The sequence below is a fragment of the Onychostruthus taczanowskii genome, unplaced genomic scaffold, assembly GCF_017590055.1.
Source record: "Onychostruthus taczanowskii isolate IOZ18803 unplaced genomic scaffold, ASM1759005v1 scaffold65, whole genome shotgun sequence".
Classification (NCBI taxonomy): domain Eukaryota; kingdom Metazoa; phylum Chordata; class Aves; order Passeriformes; family Passeridae; genus Onychostruthus; species Onychostruthus taczanowskii.
In genome coordinates, this window is record NW_024504233.1 from 1,060,057 (window position 1) to 1,077,795 (window position 17,739).

The 17,739-nt window shown below is 37.7% G+C and overlaps 1 protein-coding gene across 1 annotated transcript in view; it reads right to left on the bottom strand.

The window, feature by feature from the left end:
* VAV3 (vav guanine nucleotide exchange factor 3) overlaps positions 1-17,739 on the bottom strand; it is a 149,337-nt gene that overhangs the window by 53,373 nt on the left and 78,225 nt on the right. The window contains exons 16-17 of the mRNA XM_041420770.1: positions 9,382-9,483; positions 8,109-8,209 (exon numbers count right to left, since the gene is read on the bottom strand). Of these exons, the coding sequence (XP_041276704.1) occupies positions 8,109-8,209; positions 9,382-9,483 (203 nt within the window). The remainder of the gene's footprint in view (positions 1-8,108; positions 8,210-9,381; positions 9,484-17,739) is intronic.

Consider the following 17,739-nt stretch of genomic DNA (forward strand, 5'->3'; position numbering starts at 1 on the left):
GTTGCAAATTGTGCACGTTTTATAAAGCAATCTCAGCCTGTGCTGCGCGGTGTAACAGAAAGCCCCGCTGCCTCCTTTTGCCAGCTGATCCGTGCAGCCGCCCCAGAGCGGGGCGCGCCGGGCGCTGTTGTGCAAAGCCCGCCGCGCTGCCGCTGCTCATTGGCCCCGCCGGGCTGCGCCCATGCCGGGCTGGCTCCGGCTGCAGGGCACCTGCACGCTCCAGCAGCGGCACGGCAGGCCGGGACAGCACACCTGACAAACCCTGAGAACACTGCAAACATGCTGCATAAATACTGCCTCTCCTTGGGAACTCAGAGCTACAGCTCATTGCAAGTCGAGTTCACACCTTTTTTTTCTGTCTTTTCACAGTGTGGCAAGGTGTATCAAGGTTAAATGTATACCTTTAGCTTCAAAGTGTTCTATGTTTCATGTTCAATTCAACATTGCATTAGTATACCAGAGATCAACACCACTGCTGCTTTATTTGCTTTTACCATAAATTTCGTGATACTACTTAAAATTTAGGGAAAAAAATCCTGTGAGACATCAGAAAGACTGAATAAAGCCAGTAACACTTCAGTACATATACAGCACCACACATCACAAAAGGCACAAAAGAATATATATTTTCTACATGTCCTTTGAATGTCTAATCTGACAGCAGGTATTTGGGTGCACTTTAGATTTTGGGTGGGTGCTTACCAAAGCACACACAGCTGTATTTGCCTGTGTCTGCCTCTGGCAGTACACACACCGCGGAGGCCCAGCACAAGCTGCACGTCCCTGATCTCTGTGCACTTCAGGACAAGGGAAAACTTTTACTTCACTAACTTCTGAACAGGAAGGCATACCCACAGTAAAACAAACAATAAACTTTAACTTTTGCTCCACAAACACAGGTTCCATTAGGCAGGGAGTGTGGGAAAGCAGAAGGCCTGGCGTGCCGGGGCCGAGCCCAGGCTGCGCGCTGGGCGGCACGGCCCCACAGTGCTGGCAGCGCTGCGCGCACGTACGCCCGCAGTGCACGGAGAGCGCTCCTGGGATTGTCACCCTTCCAGAAGGATTAGCTGGCATTTCTAGAGCGAGCAAACAGAAGAAAAATAAGCCCGCCCAAAGGAGGAGATGCACGTAGTCTGTAGAGGTTTTCCAAACAGCTTGAGGGAATTAGTTGCCCAAGCACTGCTGAAATTGAAGAAAATTTTGGTATTTTACAATCTGATATGCCTTTCAGAATTTTTGCCAAAATCCGAATAAAATCTCCTCTTTTGAATGTTTGATCTCAGCATTATGAATGACTTGAAATGAAGGCAAATTATATAGGTAAGTAGCTGCAAAGGAGGCCAAAACTTCTAGCCCAGACTTAGGGGGTTTTCTTTCTTTTCTATTTCTAAAGACTTATATTTATTTCAGCAGATCATTTATCAAAAAGTTGAAATGGAAATGTTGTTCTATCCTCCAATGGGAATGAATGAATCTGATTTTTAAATATTGCTGTTGAATATTATTTTTACCTCTAGAAAATATCCCAAATCCAACTAGATGAACAAGTTCCATCTGGTGATCACAGCATCCCAAAGGTTTTTATAATAAATAATTAGGAAATTCAGTGATGAACTTTCAATAACTGAATAACTGAGTTCAAGGAATCACTATATAAAAAGATAACAATTACTCCTGATCATTCATGTAAAATAAATTTCATTAAAAGGGAAGTGAGGGATTTGAATTAGAAAGAAAACCAACACTGATGGACCAAAAGGCCATTTGTGGCTTCACTGTTAACACTTCAGGAATAGAAAAAAATATCCAGTGTCTGTATTTCCACCTAAAAGCCTATTCAAAAAATTAAGACTTGTTATTTCATTAGAGTTTAAATATGCCTGTATTTCAGAATATTCTGCATTGAAATATTTGTATCATGTCCTCATGAAAGACCTGTTTTCCAAACATTACACAAGTACAAGACCAAGAAAACTTTCATTTCTATTTTTAGAGGGGGAAAAAAAGGAGTGCCTGAGGATATCTACCAGCAGATATTTTACACACAACAGCTTTAATTCAAGTTTCTGCTCAGCATCAGTGTGCCAATGAAATCATCAAGTGAGTCCTCAGTTCTGACAGCCACTTAATTAATGCCATAGTTCAGCACAGTCTTGGAGTTTTTCCTGTTTATTCACTGAGGCCACATTACCATTGGGTCACATTTTGATAATTATATTTTACTACAGAAGCAAGAGAAGCAGCAGCTGGTCTCAGTAAGTGAGGGAACAGAGCTCAGAAAATAGGAGTAAGCTGCTCTTCAGGGATGCAACAGAGCAGCTGGATCTACATGCTAACTAAACAGAGTGTAAATAAAAAGTATATTTAATAAACTACTCACCTTTCTATTTTAAAACAAAACTCAAAATACTTAAAATGCAGGAGCTATAAACTAAGTCCCTTGGAAGGAGCTGTGGGACTACATGTTCCTTTCCAGTCATTTAGCCAGTCATTACTCAATCAGAACAAAATTAGAAATGTGACCCAGATGTACCACACTGTAGGACCCTAAAAAATATCAAGCGCCCTAACTGGCTTTTGTTCAGGCTGAGCAAGAATCATTAGTTAAGCAATACAGCTCAACCTCTTTTGCAGTTTTTTTAAAAAGTGGTATAACTCCAATGAACTTTGTGAGATTTGAGCGTTTACTTGTCAATTCAGTTGACACAAGAAGTTTGGAGGGGAGCCAGCAACTTTGCAACTATTGATTAAGTCAGCAAAAACATAAATAGTGAAAGCTGCTGGTTTCTTTTGAGATGTCAAGACCACGGGCTTTTCATTAATAATCTCTAATGTGCTGTAGCAAGCAATTAGGACATGAACAGCATGGACATGTCATTGGGCATGCATATTACTGTATGAAAGCAATTCTAAACTTAACCCATTCATATGCCAGCATTGTCTTTTAGTTCATCTCAAAGCTGAAGAAACTTATTTTCCATCAAAAGAAATATAATACATTTTCAAATGAAATTATCCAAATGAGAAAGAAATAGTGCATAAATTAAGTGAGACTTACTATAAAAATGACCAGCTAATGTTTTTCTAATCTATTTATGACCTGATGAGACACACCTTCAACATTCCCTGGGAAAAGCAATATAAAGAAGAAAATTCTGTGGGTTTGGCACTATACTTTAAATATTCAAAACACTTTCAGATTCTAGAATCATTGGCGGTTTTTCTCTAATTGAAATATTAAATAGTCAGTAGAACCAGCAAGCATTTGCCTGAAAATACTTAATTCAACATAATTTCATGGACTTGGAAAAATTCCAGCCTGGAAATAAAAATGAATTGTTAATTCTGCTGGTTTAGACTAGGAAACAGACTGGAGTTCTTTAGTATGTCCTGGGCAGAGTGATACTGTCTTATCAATCCTATGAGGTCTCTGAAAAAATTGCAAGGGAGACAGAACAGACTGTACAATAAAAGTGGGAAGAACAAGGGATACAGCTTCTCCCTTTGGCTACTACAGGTGTGTCTTATTCATTCTTGCTTACCCAAGGCCCCAGTCTTAAACATTCCCAGACACAAACCCTTCCAGCCAGTGGGAGAGCATCACCAGACGAGAGAAATTGCTCTGTGCCATGAAATAAGACTCCGGAATGCAGCTGAACAGCCAGAAGATGTGACAAGGGAAAGGAGATGCCCTCATAGCCAGCAGAGAAAAGAACACCACGTATGTCTTTATAAAGGGCCTGTGACAGAAATATGTCCATCCATTTTCTAATCCTTGTGTTTAAGGATTTCATAGTCTGTTTCTGTTTAAGACTCAAAGGACTTCATCAGAACATTTCCACAGAGCAAGGATTCCAAATCACAGAAAAACTAAGTGATAGGGCAGAAAAGTAAAATATATGAAAATGCAGAGGACTATTTGAGGATATACAGGACAGCATTTTAGGGGGAAAAAAACCTGTTAAATCAATAATGACAGAAACAGCCACAGATGACTTTAACCAGCACTGCTAATTTAGAGCAGCAAGGGCAGGAACAGCAACCAAGAAAACCCTAGGGCTAAATGGAAACATTTTGTTCTGTTTATTAATTCAACTGATTAACTCTGCATCTTTTATCACTAAAATTTCTACAATCTGCTGAACTGGCCTTCTTTGAAGCAAAACATCTGAAGAACTGGCATATGTTTGTGTGTAAGGCATAGCATGAGAACACAGCAATTTATCTTCAGATTTTGTCAATGTTTCTCTCATAAGTGTATCATCTAAATCTGACACTTAATAATTCTGTCATTCAAAAGGTTTCATCTGTCTTTGGATGTGTGTCTTTTGAATTTTCTCAAAGTGCGATTTGGAATAAAATTCAAAAAGATTTAATCCACTCCATAAAGTTCTAAGCATCATTTCAGAAAGACTGGCAAAAACATCTGCTCATGGCCTATAAAGGAAACAGAATCTTAAACTTTACAAAGCCAGAAAATGCTGAGGAAAATTCAAATGCCTTTAAGAAACCTAATGGCATATCCCCAGTGCAGTGCTTTGAACTCTGATCGTCTTTTTCCAAGTAAGCCTCTAGAAGTAAAAGAGGTCTACGGAATAGGAATGAAAATTATTTGAAACATAGAAAAAATTACACTTATAAGATAATTTAAAAATTGAAACTGTTCCATTTAGAGAATATACTATTAAGAAGTCAAAATAATTTATCATAGAGAAGCAGTCAGTCAAGACTTCTCACAAAAGCCCGAAGTCACATGTTCACAGAGAACTCACTGTTCTAACACTCTGAATTGCAGTGGAACCTTTCCAAAAAGGAAAATGCAAAAGCATTAGCAAGATCTAAAAACTCTTCAAACACAAAAAAGAAAGGAAGAACGTTTAACAGGATCAAGCAAGGAGTATCATTCCTGGACATCGTCTACCACACAGAGGATTTGCACTTTGCTGTGAAGCATCTGGAATGGCACTGACAGAGTGACTGAACACCAGATTAAACAGAAAACACAAATCTACACATATATAGATATATATTCCATTCTGTGGCCATAACTAATACCACATGACTGGGGAATAAAAATGTCCAGTTTCCCAAAAGGATGATTCAGTTCCATCAATACAGCAATACAGTAAGTGTTCCATGCATTTTGCTGCTGTACAATGCTCATTGCCCACAGGAGCAGCAAATGACACTGCTAAAAAATACTATATTTATCATAAATTAATTTCTCTAAGTATTTCAAAAGAAAAGCATTCAAAATTAAAACTGTGTGCCTACAGAGCAGACTTCTTCCACAAAGTGCAGTGAACATGTTGACCTTTACATTATATCTTTATGTCTGCATGCCTTTAATAACATTTCATACCTTAGCAGGCATGAAAGGTAATTTATGGGAGACCTCATTTCTCAGTATAGCTCTGAAATAATTAAAGGACAGCTCCAAAAAAAAAAAATTCAAGTTACACTAATCAATCTTTTAGAGAGTTTTAATTGTCTCATCCCTTCCAGGCCCACATAGGGAAGCAGGTACTAGTAAAGCTCCTCCTTAAACCTTTCCTCAGTCTGTGCACATTATAAATGGCCAGCACAGCTCAATAAATGCTTCTTTCTTTATAAAGGCAAATAAAGAGTAAAAGTGGAAAGCACTAGAGAAAAAACTGAGCATTTCCTTTCCTCCTCATTGGCTGAAGTCTCTTTATCAGGTGGAGGGATGACACATTTTCAGCTAGGCAAAAACCCTTGTCCTTTCCATGCTCACAGCTTGAAAAAGGAAGGGGAAGCACAGCAAGAGCTGCAGTTTAGAGTTGGATTTTGCAGCTGTGATCCCAGAGCAGACTGTAAGGAAAGACACAGGAGAAGGTAGGAGATGCACAGCTCTCCTGTCTGTATGAAAGCTACAGCAACCAGAGTTATGGCACAGAAGAAAAAACAGACTGAGAAGAGAAAGTGGAGTTTGAAGAGAGGACAGAGAGCTGAATACCTGGATGCAACCAAAACATGTAACACAAAAAAGGATCTTAGCAATCCAGTCGCTTGCAATTTCAGTACAGGATAATTCTACCAACATGAGGAAAATGATTTAAAGTAAAACCATTCTGCTTCTTTGAATTTTTTAAATTATAATTCATTCCACTTAAAAAGAAGGAGGAATGTGATTTGTTTTTACTGTTATTTTGTTCTCTCTAGCAAGTCTACAGCATTGCTTAAGTATGCAAGAAAATTAAAAGAAATCAGACCTTTTGTTATCTAGGCATTTATGGTCATTCTTACTGATGCATGTTGCACCATATGTGTCCACAGATATTCACAGAGGAACAGAAAGACAAGCTCCTGCCTCCTGGAGTGCCAGCTATCCAATTAAAATAAAAACTACAGAAGAGATTAAAGGAATAGGAGCAAGACAAAAAAAATAGAAGTAAGGGTGGTTTATACCACAGAAGACAGTTCTTTTGGAAAGAACAATATATGTTTGTTTTTCCACTCTATTAATTTCAAGTAATTGCTTTAAAACATTCAACTTTTAAGATCATTTTAAATATTTATTTTCCTTAGAATATCTGCAGGAGGTTCTGTGAAAAGCCTGTATTCCAAAAAGGGTTTCAGTCACAAATACTGTGACTGTATGGTTTTTAGATCTACAGAAGATTATTTGTAGAGTTCAGACTTGGAGGATAGCATGGAAGATTTCTAACACAGAAAAGCAGCTGACAAATAAAAGTTTACTGGCTACAACAAAATTCAGTGCCTGCCATCCTGTTGAAATCATGGAAGACTGGGACAGGTAATTAGCACAGAGAGCCAAAAGCCAAGCAGAAGTCAGAAGTAATTAATACAGGGGCAAAGACCGAAAGAAGCTTATACAATGTTGAAAGGAACAACAAGCTAAAGTCAAAATTTGGAAGCAGCAGCTTAATAAAGAGCAGTGCATGAAGTCATCACAAAATTCAAAAGTAGGAGAGAGAATATCTCTGCAGCAGCACTCTACAAAGATTGTAGATACTAAAAAGAAAATAACACATGGGAAGAGGCTGCAGTAGCTTATGTGAAGTATGTGAGACATGAGAAACTTCACAAATTATTATAAAATAATTCTGAAAAGGAATGCAAAGATTTTAAAGAAGTGAGAATGATACATGACTAGAAACTTCCCCAACATAGAAAACTTGACTTCACAGAAATCATTATGTCCTCCCAATGGCTTTTCTTTTTTAAACACAACAGCAATTCAAAATAATCTCTAGAAAAAAGAACATTCGAGAAGCTGAACAGAGGGAAGAGTCCAAAATGGCACCAGGATTATATGACTGTGGCAATAGTGTAACAAACTCACTGCCACCAACAGAGTAGGTACAGCGAAGGGAAGAGTGGCCCGTGCTGGGGGCTAACACTGAGATTTAGTAGTGGGAGATCCAGAAGACGTCAGAAAGAGATTTACAGGTATAATACTGAGCAGAATGGGAAGATGCCAGATTTTTTGAGTTATTTGTGGGAGGCCAAACAGTAGTTGGAATCAAAAGATTCCTTAAGGTCCCAAAGAGCAAAACAACAGGGGAAGTGCAAAGTGACAGTGGCCAGAGAAGAAATTCACAGAGCAATTGATTAAAAGAAGAAGAAAATATAGTTCTTAGGTGTGGGAAATAGAGAGCCATCAATCACCTTGTTGTGAATATTGCGAGTGGACAGAAACCATGGAAACCAAAGAGATGAAACAGGAAGCTGAGGCAACACAAACAGCTTTAGGAACTGAGAGGAAAACACAAAAATTGACATAAAGGGAGAAGCACAAGGATGATAGATGATGTGCTGTACTGTAGGGGTTATATATAAGCAGTCCACAACTGCAACGAGAGCAATTCCTTGTTGTATACAACATTGATGAAGAAATTTGGTTTGACCTGTAACAGTTCTCTCCTGCTTTGGAACACTTCAATTTAGTAGTAATAAAACTCCCTATGAATCCTAAATGCAATTCTAATTGTGCTTATAAATGGTAGCTTCACAAGTATGCATGTTACTATAAACACAAATTAGAGGTAAATTAAACCTTAAGTATATCTAGCAAGTTTTATGTCCTAATTAAAAATGGTATTCTAACAATTAAAATGACTTACCACCTAAATTAGCCCTGCCACAATTGTCTAGTCTTCCTAAACATTCTTTGTGTGCTCCAGCTCCACACTTAGAACATAAATAGCCTTGATAAAATGTTCCCCTGTAAAATAAAATTAGGTAGTGATATATTAGAGGTGACAAATTCCACACATAAAGGACATAAGAGACATGGCAGAAGGTATTAGAAGTCATTTGTTGTTGTGCCTAATGGTAGTCCTTAAAGGCTTGAGAAAAAGTGACAACTGACAAACAAACAGCTAGCTCACCTGCTTTCTGTCACTACTAGCTATTTAAAAATCACAACCAGACAGTTCTTTCAGACTACTAGTAGAATAATAGCTTCCATTTCAATGCAATCCAAAGCTACTTCGGAACAGTACACTTGAAATTGTACCATTACGCATCTATCCTACTATAGTTCTCACTCACTCCACTTCATCTCAGTGGGAATTTGCCTATGCACCATGAAGAACTGGATCCAGTTCAAGAGAGTTGTAAGTCTGAATGTATATTTAAGCATTAAGTAGTTTTTTAAGCTGTATGGCAAATATTCTTGACTCTAAATTTGTTCAGTTTTTAAAAGCCATATATCATGGACACTTCAGGAAATATTCAGAGCTGCTACTTCCTCTAAACATCTCTGTACCACAGGGTGGCACTTGGGAATACCCAGCTGGTGGCTCATGGAGAATCCAGGCAGCATCCTGGGGGCTATGTCCTGACTGCACAACAGCTGCTCCTCAGCAACAGCAGTTGGTGCAGACCCAGTAACTCAACTACACTGCTCCAAATTCAGGAATTAGCTCTCCTGACTTTAAAGTTCAGGAGGTCTGCACCACTGTTCATAGTCACTTGGATCATGCATTGAGAGGAAAAAACAATCTCTGAAAACACAGGTCAGTCTGACTAGTCAGGAAAAGCATTGCTAAAGGAAGAAAAAATATATAACAAGGATGAACATATCTGAAGTTCAATTATTCCATGCCTGTACTTTAAAAAGGCACTACCCACACTCAAATGACAGTGCTGTGGCTTCATTTTTCAGACTACCAACAATATGCAACATAGAATCATAGAAGGGTTTGGGTTGGAAGAGACCTTAAAGATAATCCAAACTCTCTGCCATGGATAGGGACACATTTCACTAGACCAGGATGCTCAAAGTCCCATCCAGCCTGACCTTACATCCAAGCAGGAAGGGGGAGACCACCACCCCAAAAAAAACCCTTTACAATACCTCAGAAGCATCTGACAGAAAACCATTTACAATACCTCAGAAGCATCTGACAGACTTTGCAAGATGTCACCCGACTGAAGGTGTGCATTTTGAACTCATGAAAGCTCGTATCTGCATAATCTGGCCGGATGTTTGACCTAAAAACAAAATTTGAAAATTTGCATTAAATGAAATCTAGGCCACAAGGCAACATTCACAGCACGAAATCTTAATCCCCAAACAACTAGTTTTATTTAGACTTTAATCTTTTTCACTGACAAGAACCAGAAGTATGGACTTTACCAAACACCTTGAAATGAAATCTGAATTATGGTATTATGCAGACTTCTTAAATATATCCTATAACTACCTTAGCTGTCACAATAAATAGAAAACTAAACATCTGGTTTTTATTCTTGTTTGAGTAACTAGGATCATTCTCAACAATATTTTAGTATGTGAATTCACAATGAAAACAACCTCACAGCCTGAGAAGCACCATATTTGAAAACATGAGCAGCGAATTTAGGACAGTTAGGTCATAACTATGCAGCAAGGTACTGGATAACCTGAGTGCTTTCAAAACAATTAGAAAATATTCACCAGGGTTTGGTTAGTCTTGTTTAAATGTGTTGCACAGAGCCCACAGCTGTAGATGCACAAAGTAAACTAAACAAAATGAAAGATCACTACTCACACTGCCAAGACACCAACACACTACTAGCAGACTTATTGCCAAAGATCAGGTTTAGGTACAAAGCACTGGTCCACTACTGTGCTAATGTTTTGTTTACCTTCCCTACTGATCCCTTTTAAAAGCAGGAGGATAATTTAAATGTAAACCATTCATCATTTGTGGTACCAGTGACTGTTTTCAGATTTAAATTTTATTAAGTAATCTACCCAATTTTTTCTGTCATCTGTCCCATTTCCAAGACTGAATGGGAGAATAGGCATTTTCAATAAATTTCTTTTTTTCTCTTTTTTTAATTCAATAAGATCCCCAAACTAGCTTAACACTGTCAAAATCAGTAATGCTCAAATGCTAGGTACATAATTTAATACTAATCTAGACTGTATAAGATAAGAAAAAATAATACATAGTAAGGGTTAATTAGTTTTTTACTATTATTTATATTAAAATGTTTAGGACTCCATAAATTTCTAATATTTTTTATCAAAACAAAGAAGGCACAATGGATAGGAATTAAAACAGGAAAAAATAATGAGGGTAGGAATGCAAGAATCTACAGTACTCAAAGGAGAGTTTTACAACATAGAAAATTACATAATCTTCCACTGAAGTCGGAGATATTTATAAGTTTCATTCTTATGTATTATAAATAAGTTCCAGATTAAAACACAGATGAGCCACAAACTGCAATGAAACATAGATAACCATACAAGCATCACTCCCTCTTAGATGGAATTTAAAGGCTTACAAAAAGCCATTCAAAGAATTGGTTTAAGTACCCATTGTCAGAAAGGTCCATCTTGAAATCCACCTGCTGAAAATGAACATGCTGAAAATGAAACCGTACTCAAAAAGCAAAAGGAATTTTGCTTCTATGCCTGAGGAAAACCTTACAATCAGTACTGTTTTAACTACCTCACTTGTGTCTCTTTCTGATCTAACATGCAAAATGTCAATTCCACAACTCCTGCTAACTGAAACAGGTGTGCAAACTACCCATCCACAGCAGGAAGGTACAGCAGCGTGATACAATTAATCTCATGAAATAAAGAGCTTTTCTAACCAGGAGAAAAAGAATTATTATTTTTTGTCTCTTAACTAGGTGCAGCCTGTATTTCATGTGTCTGCCAGAGGGCTGCCAAAACATCTTAGGCTACACTCCAAGCAATCCTGAAAAATCCCTAGAACAAGTTGCAGTACTTCACTCCCAACAAAAGCTCATTTTTATTGGCCATTTGGTTCAGACCAGGACATCTTGCAGAACTGTGTTCAAAGTGTAAGCCAAAAGAGCAAGACTCATGAGATTGAAAGCATATCAAATTAAACCTAACAACCTGACCATTTTTCAAGAATAAACCAAAGAAAAAAGTCCATTCATTTAATTAGAACACAACCAATCTTCAAAAATAATAAGCATAGGTGGATCAAAAGGAAAAAACATTACAACCTTACATAGACAGTAGTTTAACACATGGATGTGACTACACAACTTTCTTCCATATGTAAAAATTCTCTTTCCTTCTTCTCTCAGGCTATACTGCACAAAGATGAACTACTCAAAATAGACTTCCTATTAACAGAACAAAGATGATACACTGTATTCATTCTTCATTATATTAAAAGCAATATTTGAAAAGAACAGTGCAAAGGAAGTGCAAAGTAAGAAATTATCTGCTTACTCTGGAGACACAGTGCTGTAAAGTGAAGAACCATATGCAAAGATAATTAGTGATAAAACAAAACCCAGAAAAATAAAATCAAGGTGTGCTGTATACTCCAAATGTAGAGGTAGAATAAGGAAAGCTCTGTAGAAGAACATTTAGTGCAGTGCTACTGTGGGCTGGAAGACTCTTGCACATTCTGCTACCAGATCAGTAATGCTGCATTATGGCAAATCCAGTAATGTAGTCACATCAGACAAGGCTGAGATTATTCACTATAGCAGCATGGATGGAGCAGCAAGCCTTTAAATGTAAAGTCAGAAACTTAATGAATCTAGGGGTTTGATATTTTAGTTTTCAATTTTTTTTTTTCTGAAATCAAATACAACGCAAAAATAACCCAACTTGATTAATATGTGAAGGTTTACAACTAGAGATTAAGCACAACTCATCTGTGACTAAGTCCAAATACCACAGGGACCATAGGAATTTTTTCCCCATAAAACCTCTACAACTGAAAATTACATACTATGTCTTGAGTTTTCAAATACAGCAAATAAAGCTGATAATGCAAAATAGTCATGGCATAATAACATGCAACTTTTCAAAACCATGTCCAACCATAAAGAAGCTCTTTTGGTTACAGTATGGAAGCCTTACACTGATACCCTCAGAAGAGAGGGCAGCGCTCTCACAACACAGTAAAGGAAACATTTCATCCTTCTCAAATCATCTTCTCTTCTACTTTCCAACCTGTAGGCATATTGCAAGACAGAAAAAACCCTGAGTGTTTATGCCAATATTAATTTTCAGCCTAATATTATTTTCCTCTTTAGAAGAAGGATTTCTTGTTGGAGACCAAAAAAAAGCAACGCTGATGTAACTGTTAGCAAAAATCAAATGTATTGAAGCAATTAACAACATTTCTTTTGGGTCTTACACTGGGTTCCTTCACTATCACAGCGGGACAGCCAAGCCCTCCTGCAGACTCCTCAGCCCCTACTACCAAAACGAACTGCTATTGTGAGGTACCACAACGAACTGCTATTATGAGGCAGCAAAAAAAAAATTTCTATTTCTGCTGTCAAACAATCTTGAGAGTGGCCTGAGCAGGAAGTCACTCATACCCCAGAAATACTTAATCTGAAGTAAACAGTGACACAGAACACGTTCCTCGTTTTATTGTAAAACTCTTTTTTTCTACAAGCAACAACAATGTGGGGAGGGAAAAGTAGTTTCCCTTTGTCTCTTCTACTTTCTCCTCAGGCAGTTTTAACTTCCCCACTCTAGCAGAGACAAAATGTCAATGTCAATCTGCTATTAGGACAATTTTTCCAATTCTCTCCTCAATTCAGCACCAGAGGTTTTATAAGGGACAACCACAAGTGTCCTCTCTTGCACAGTGCTGGAACCCCATAAGCAGATTTACTCCAGTCACTACTGCAATGTCCTTGGGCTGCCCCTGAGCCTTCTGAGCAAAGCTTTCTCTTTCCAATTTACTTTGAGAATATTAGTCCCACTGGGACCAATTCACTGCTACACCACCAAGCCAGAGTCCTGCAGGCCCGTATCTCACGAGTCTGTCACTTGGACATGCAATTCTTGTTGCTGCACAAGCCACAGTTCCAGGGGCAGAATCACCATCTTCTTCAGTCAGTCCTCCATCCCTGAGCAGACCCTTTGTGTTAAAGTTTTGTAAATTCAGTGTACAAAAGAGTTACCCAGGTGTCTTATTCAATTGCCCTTCATATCCTCAGCCTTTGGAGCACTCTTTGTGCATATGAATTATTCCCCTTTTAAAAATATTCTCTCCACATTTGCAGTGCCATTTCTTTCTACGGACTTGTTCTTTTCAGAAGAGTAAATTGATCATAGGCCAATCTCATCCCACCCACCTAATGCAACACCTTTATATATGGTGTCAAGAAGTGTCACGTTATCAACTATTCCCCACAGGCTTCTGCAGACAAAATCCATTCCAGTAATCATCTTTGTCTAGATTAATGGCACAGCTGACCACAGACTAATGATATAGATAGCCCAAAATTGTCTTGTCAGACAAGATGTCTAGATGCTTATTCCTATGCCTAGAGAATAAGGAATAAATTATCTTGCCTATCCTGCCTCAAAATACCAAAAAATAATTGTTCATATGAAAAAAATGAAACTGTTTAAGCTACAATTTTTTCACACTAGCAGCTGGGATAACACATCAAAGACTTAAAACTCATGCTTAACCTTCAAAGCACAAACATGTCACAATCAAAAGACAAATAATCAAGTCAAAAACAAAAACCAATGAACCTTGGTAACCTTGACATATCCAACTCTGTAAGTCCTGTGCCCCATTTTACAAATGTGAACTTTGATTATCTTTGATCCAAAGTGTTGCCAAGGTGTATATGCAAGTAATACATCATTAGTATCAAGCAACTTATCTAAGATTTGTTACTGTAATTTCCTTACTTAATCAAAACCATATTCTGATTAGAAGACATTTAAATCAGAATGTTTCTGAAGAGCAGTAGAATACCACAGGCATTTGGTCTCTTGTAGCAATAATTTAGGTTTTATCAGCATTCTTACATTCATGTTTGTTTCCTGCAAGGAAAACTATACAGAGTACCTTCCACAACAGGTTGGAGCAAACAAATAAATTACCTCATCTTTGGGGAGGGAGGCACAAATATACTTCATTTTACTGTCAGTTAAACTTCCTCTACACAGGTAGGGCTTACAAAGTAAAATGCACCAGGAAAACTACTGAACATTCTGCCATAAAACTGTCTTTTTTCCAAAACAAGTAATTACTACAGATGTTTCCCAAGAGAATAAATAAATGGCTGAGAGATAGCTTACTACATAGCCCCTTCCTCCTATTTTCCCAGGTGGCAAATAAGTATATTAAAATCCCATTAATCCCATTAAGTTTTAATTTCAGAAAGGACATATTTCTAGAGCTAGTAAGAATTTAAAAAGTCTTGTAGTCTTATTTTATAATTTTTCTATACTGAGTATATCTTTCCTTGAATGTTTAGCATTCAGATATTTCAGTATTAGCCTTGGAGACCAAGAACTAGTGTCCCACATTTGTCTTGCATGGACATACTACTGAAAGCTTACAGGCTGCCAAATCTAACAGAAATATAATCAAGGGATAAAATGAAGTATTACATTTGCTAGATTAATTACATCCTTAGAGCAAGTTTAAATATTAAATAGGAAATTAATAAAATGCAAACCACAGGGCCTTTACTGAAAGAGCGCACAAAAAAAAAGTGGCTTTATGAAAATGCAAAGAGTAGAAGCAAATAGAACACGGAGCCTTTGGTTCCTGGTTAGGAATGTCAATCTTATAGCACAAAACAAGCAAAAAGAAGCAGCAAGAAGCTATTCAGCAGCAGAGAGAACTGCAAATCTACCATCTTTCACCTCCAGCAAGGAGTTAAAGGAAGGAGACTTCAGAACACAGCACAAGGGAAAATACTTCTTTTACTATAAATCTATTTACCATTGCATTTAATGCTACCAATTAGAAACTGTAGTTTAAACAACCTGCAAGGTCCAGTGCTGTCCTCCACTAGTGACCAGTTCTCTCTTTCTCACTGTATTTTGAGGGCCATTTCCTTTAATTGCTTCCTTGGCAGCTTTTCAATACCAGCTTGACTTCAGCAATTAAGACCTTAACAGATTTCCCCCCTCCCTAGGTCTAGGCCACTGAAAAGGTGTTGCTTAAACCCACTACAAACAATTCAATTAATGTTGAAAAATTGCTGCTCTGGACTACTTAATTAAAAACTCAACTTCTATTTCCCAAACTTCAAGTATTGTTAAATTAAATTTGTTTTTCTTCTTAAACTGGAAAGGAAAATGTATTACAGGAGGGAAAAAATCCTCTGAAAAAGTTTGATATTACTCGGATATATGTACATGAGAAGCACATCCATGCTTAATCAGAGCATGTAGAGGAAAACAAGGAATGAATGTTTCACACAAAGATAAATGCAAAAGTAACCCTTTGTAAACAGATCAAGAAAGTTCCTTTCAAAAGTGAATTGTCTGCAAAAAAGAGGGTATCAGCAAGAGCAGGTGCTGAGCCAGATAACCTTGGGTAGGCCACTGCTGCTAAATACAGAGCAAGCAGACCTTGTAAACATTGACTGAATCAAGTCATTCTCAGAGGACTGATGACAAACCTCTCAGGTATCACTGAGGCCCAGAGATGCGCCTCCATCTGCCACAGCTCAGCGGCACTGGCATCTTGGAGAGCAGAGGAACCTTCTCTTCCCCCAGCAGCAGTCTCACAGCAGTTTTCTGAGTAACGTGAAACAGCAGCAATTTCTTGGGTTGGAAACAGGCTGTGGAGCAGCCATAGGCTCTGCATAACAGTGCAGTGAGACAGCTGCCTGCCCTTTGGGGTTTACAGTTCTCCCCAAAAGGGGGGAAAAAAAAACATGCTAGGAAGTTCTAATTATACTTCTTATTTTGGGGTTTGACTTCTTTTCACAAAAATACTATTTAGGTGAGGTCTCAAAGATCATTTTCCCACCTTACTATCTTCAAGAAATGCAATCATGTCACAAGAAATTATGCAGAATTCAGTTGTATGTACGTGCTTGAAAATGTCCATCATTGTATTTGAAACTAAATAGGCATCTCACTTGATTAAAACTTGGCTTTAGAGAATAGTTAATGCATGTATGCCCACCTGTGAGCCCAGAGGCATAACAAATAAGGAGATGCATGAAGTATCAGATAAAGAATCTGCAGTGAATTGCAATTGTTTTAAGTATTAAAAGAAGAAATACTACAGGGAGCTCAGATAAAACTCCATACCTTGAACTCTCCTCAACTTTCAACCTCAAGTTAGACCTTTGTATTTCAGAGCTGATGTTATCCTGCACTCCATGTTATGCTTATAATAATTTAAAATGCTCTGTCCAGAACCGTTCAGCATTATGGACACCCTGAGCACGAACTGCTGAAGATCATTTTCAAGTGTATGTGATGTGAAATCTGATGCTGTACTCATGCAGTATAGCTTATAAAGGAAACAGCACAGGTTAATACCTCTGGATACTGAATTTTTTTATTCCAGGTTTACTTATTGTACAAAAAATTGGCATCACTGCAGAATATGCATCAGTAAAATCAGATGGAATGTAACTATTTCTAAGATACTAGTTGCTGACAGAAATTATTTATGACGACATCCAAAGTCAAAATTCCTAGTTTGTGCCAAACCTCCTTTCAAAACTTTAAGCACCTCTAAAATTCAGCCATGACAACTGGTACTAAGCATCTCAGAAAATTTTGGAAAACTTTACTAGCACTAAAAAAAAAACCCACAACAGCATGTTACTGTCAAACAGGGCTAAAAACTCTCAGCCAAACCTCATATGAACAATTTCTTGCAAAGACGGTCCCAAGACACATGCAACAGACTCACCCTTAGGATCCCAGTCCCTACAAACAGAGCCAGCCTTACATTTGGACTGACTTTGCATTCCAACCATTTCAGCTCTGTGCAACCATCCCCATTTCAACTGGTCACACAACATGCTGTCATCTACTAGAAAATGCATTTGTGCAATAACAAAGTAACAGGGCAGAGAGAAAGCCACAAATAAGTAAAATACAAATAAGTATTAGTTTTTAAATCTTTACAAGGATTTTGTTATTTACCAAAACATAAAAAACAAAAAAGGCATTCCTAAGGGATACTTTCACTAGAGGAGAGCAATGCCATTTCACAAAGGACAATTTGCAGCTTCTTTTTTACCTTCTCAGGAGCAATGCTGATTACTTACAGCTAATTCATTTTCTCTGTTCCAGCTCAGCTGTTATATATCAGAATCATCTTTGAGAATGCTATTTATTGAAGTAATCAATCAATCAATTCTCCATATGCTAATACTCAAACATTCTGGTTTGTCACATCAAAGAGTCTTCATCAAGAAGACATGTTATAAAATTAAATTAACCATATCACAAGTAAATTGTGCTTTTGATCAAGAACACACAACTTCTAAGAATTTGCTTCGAAATTTGCTTATTTG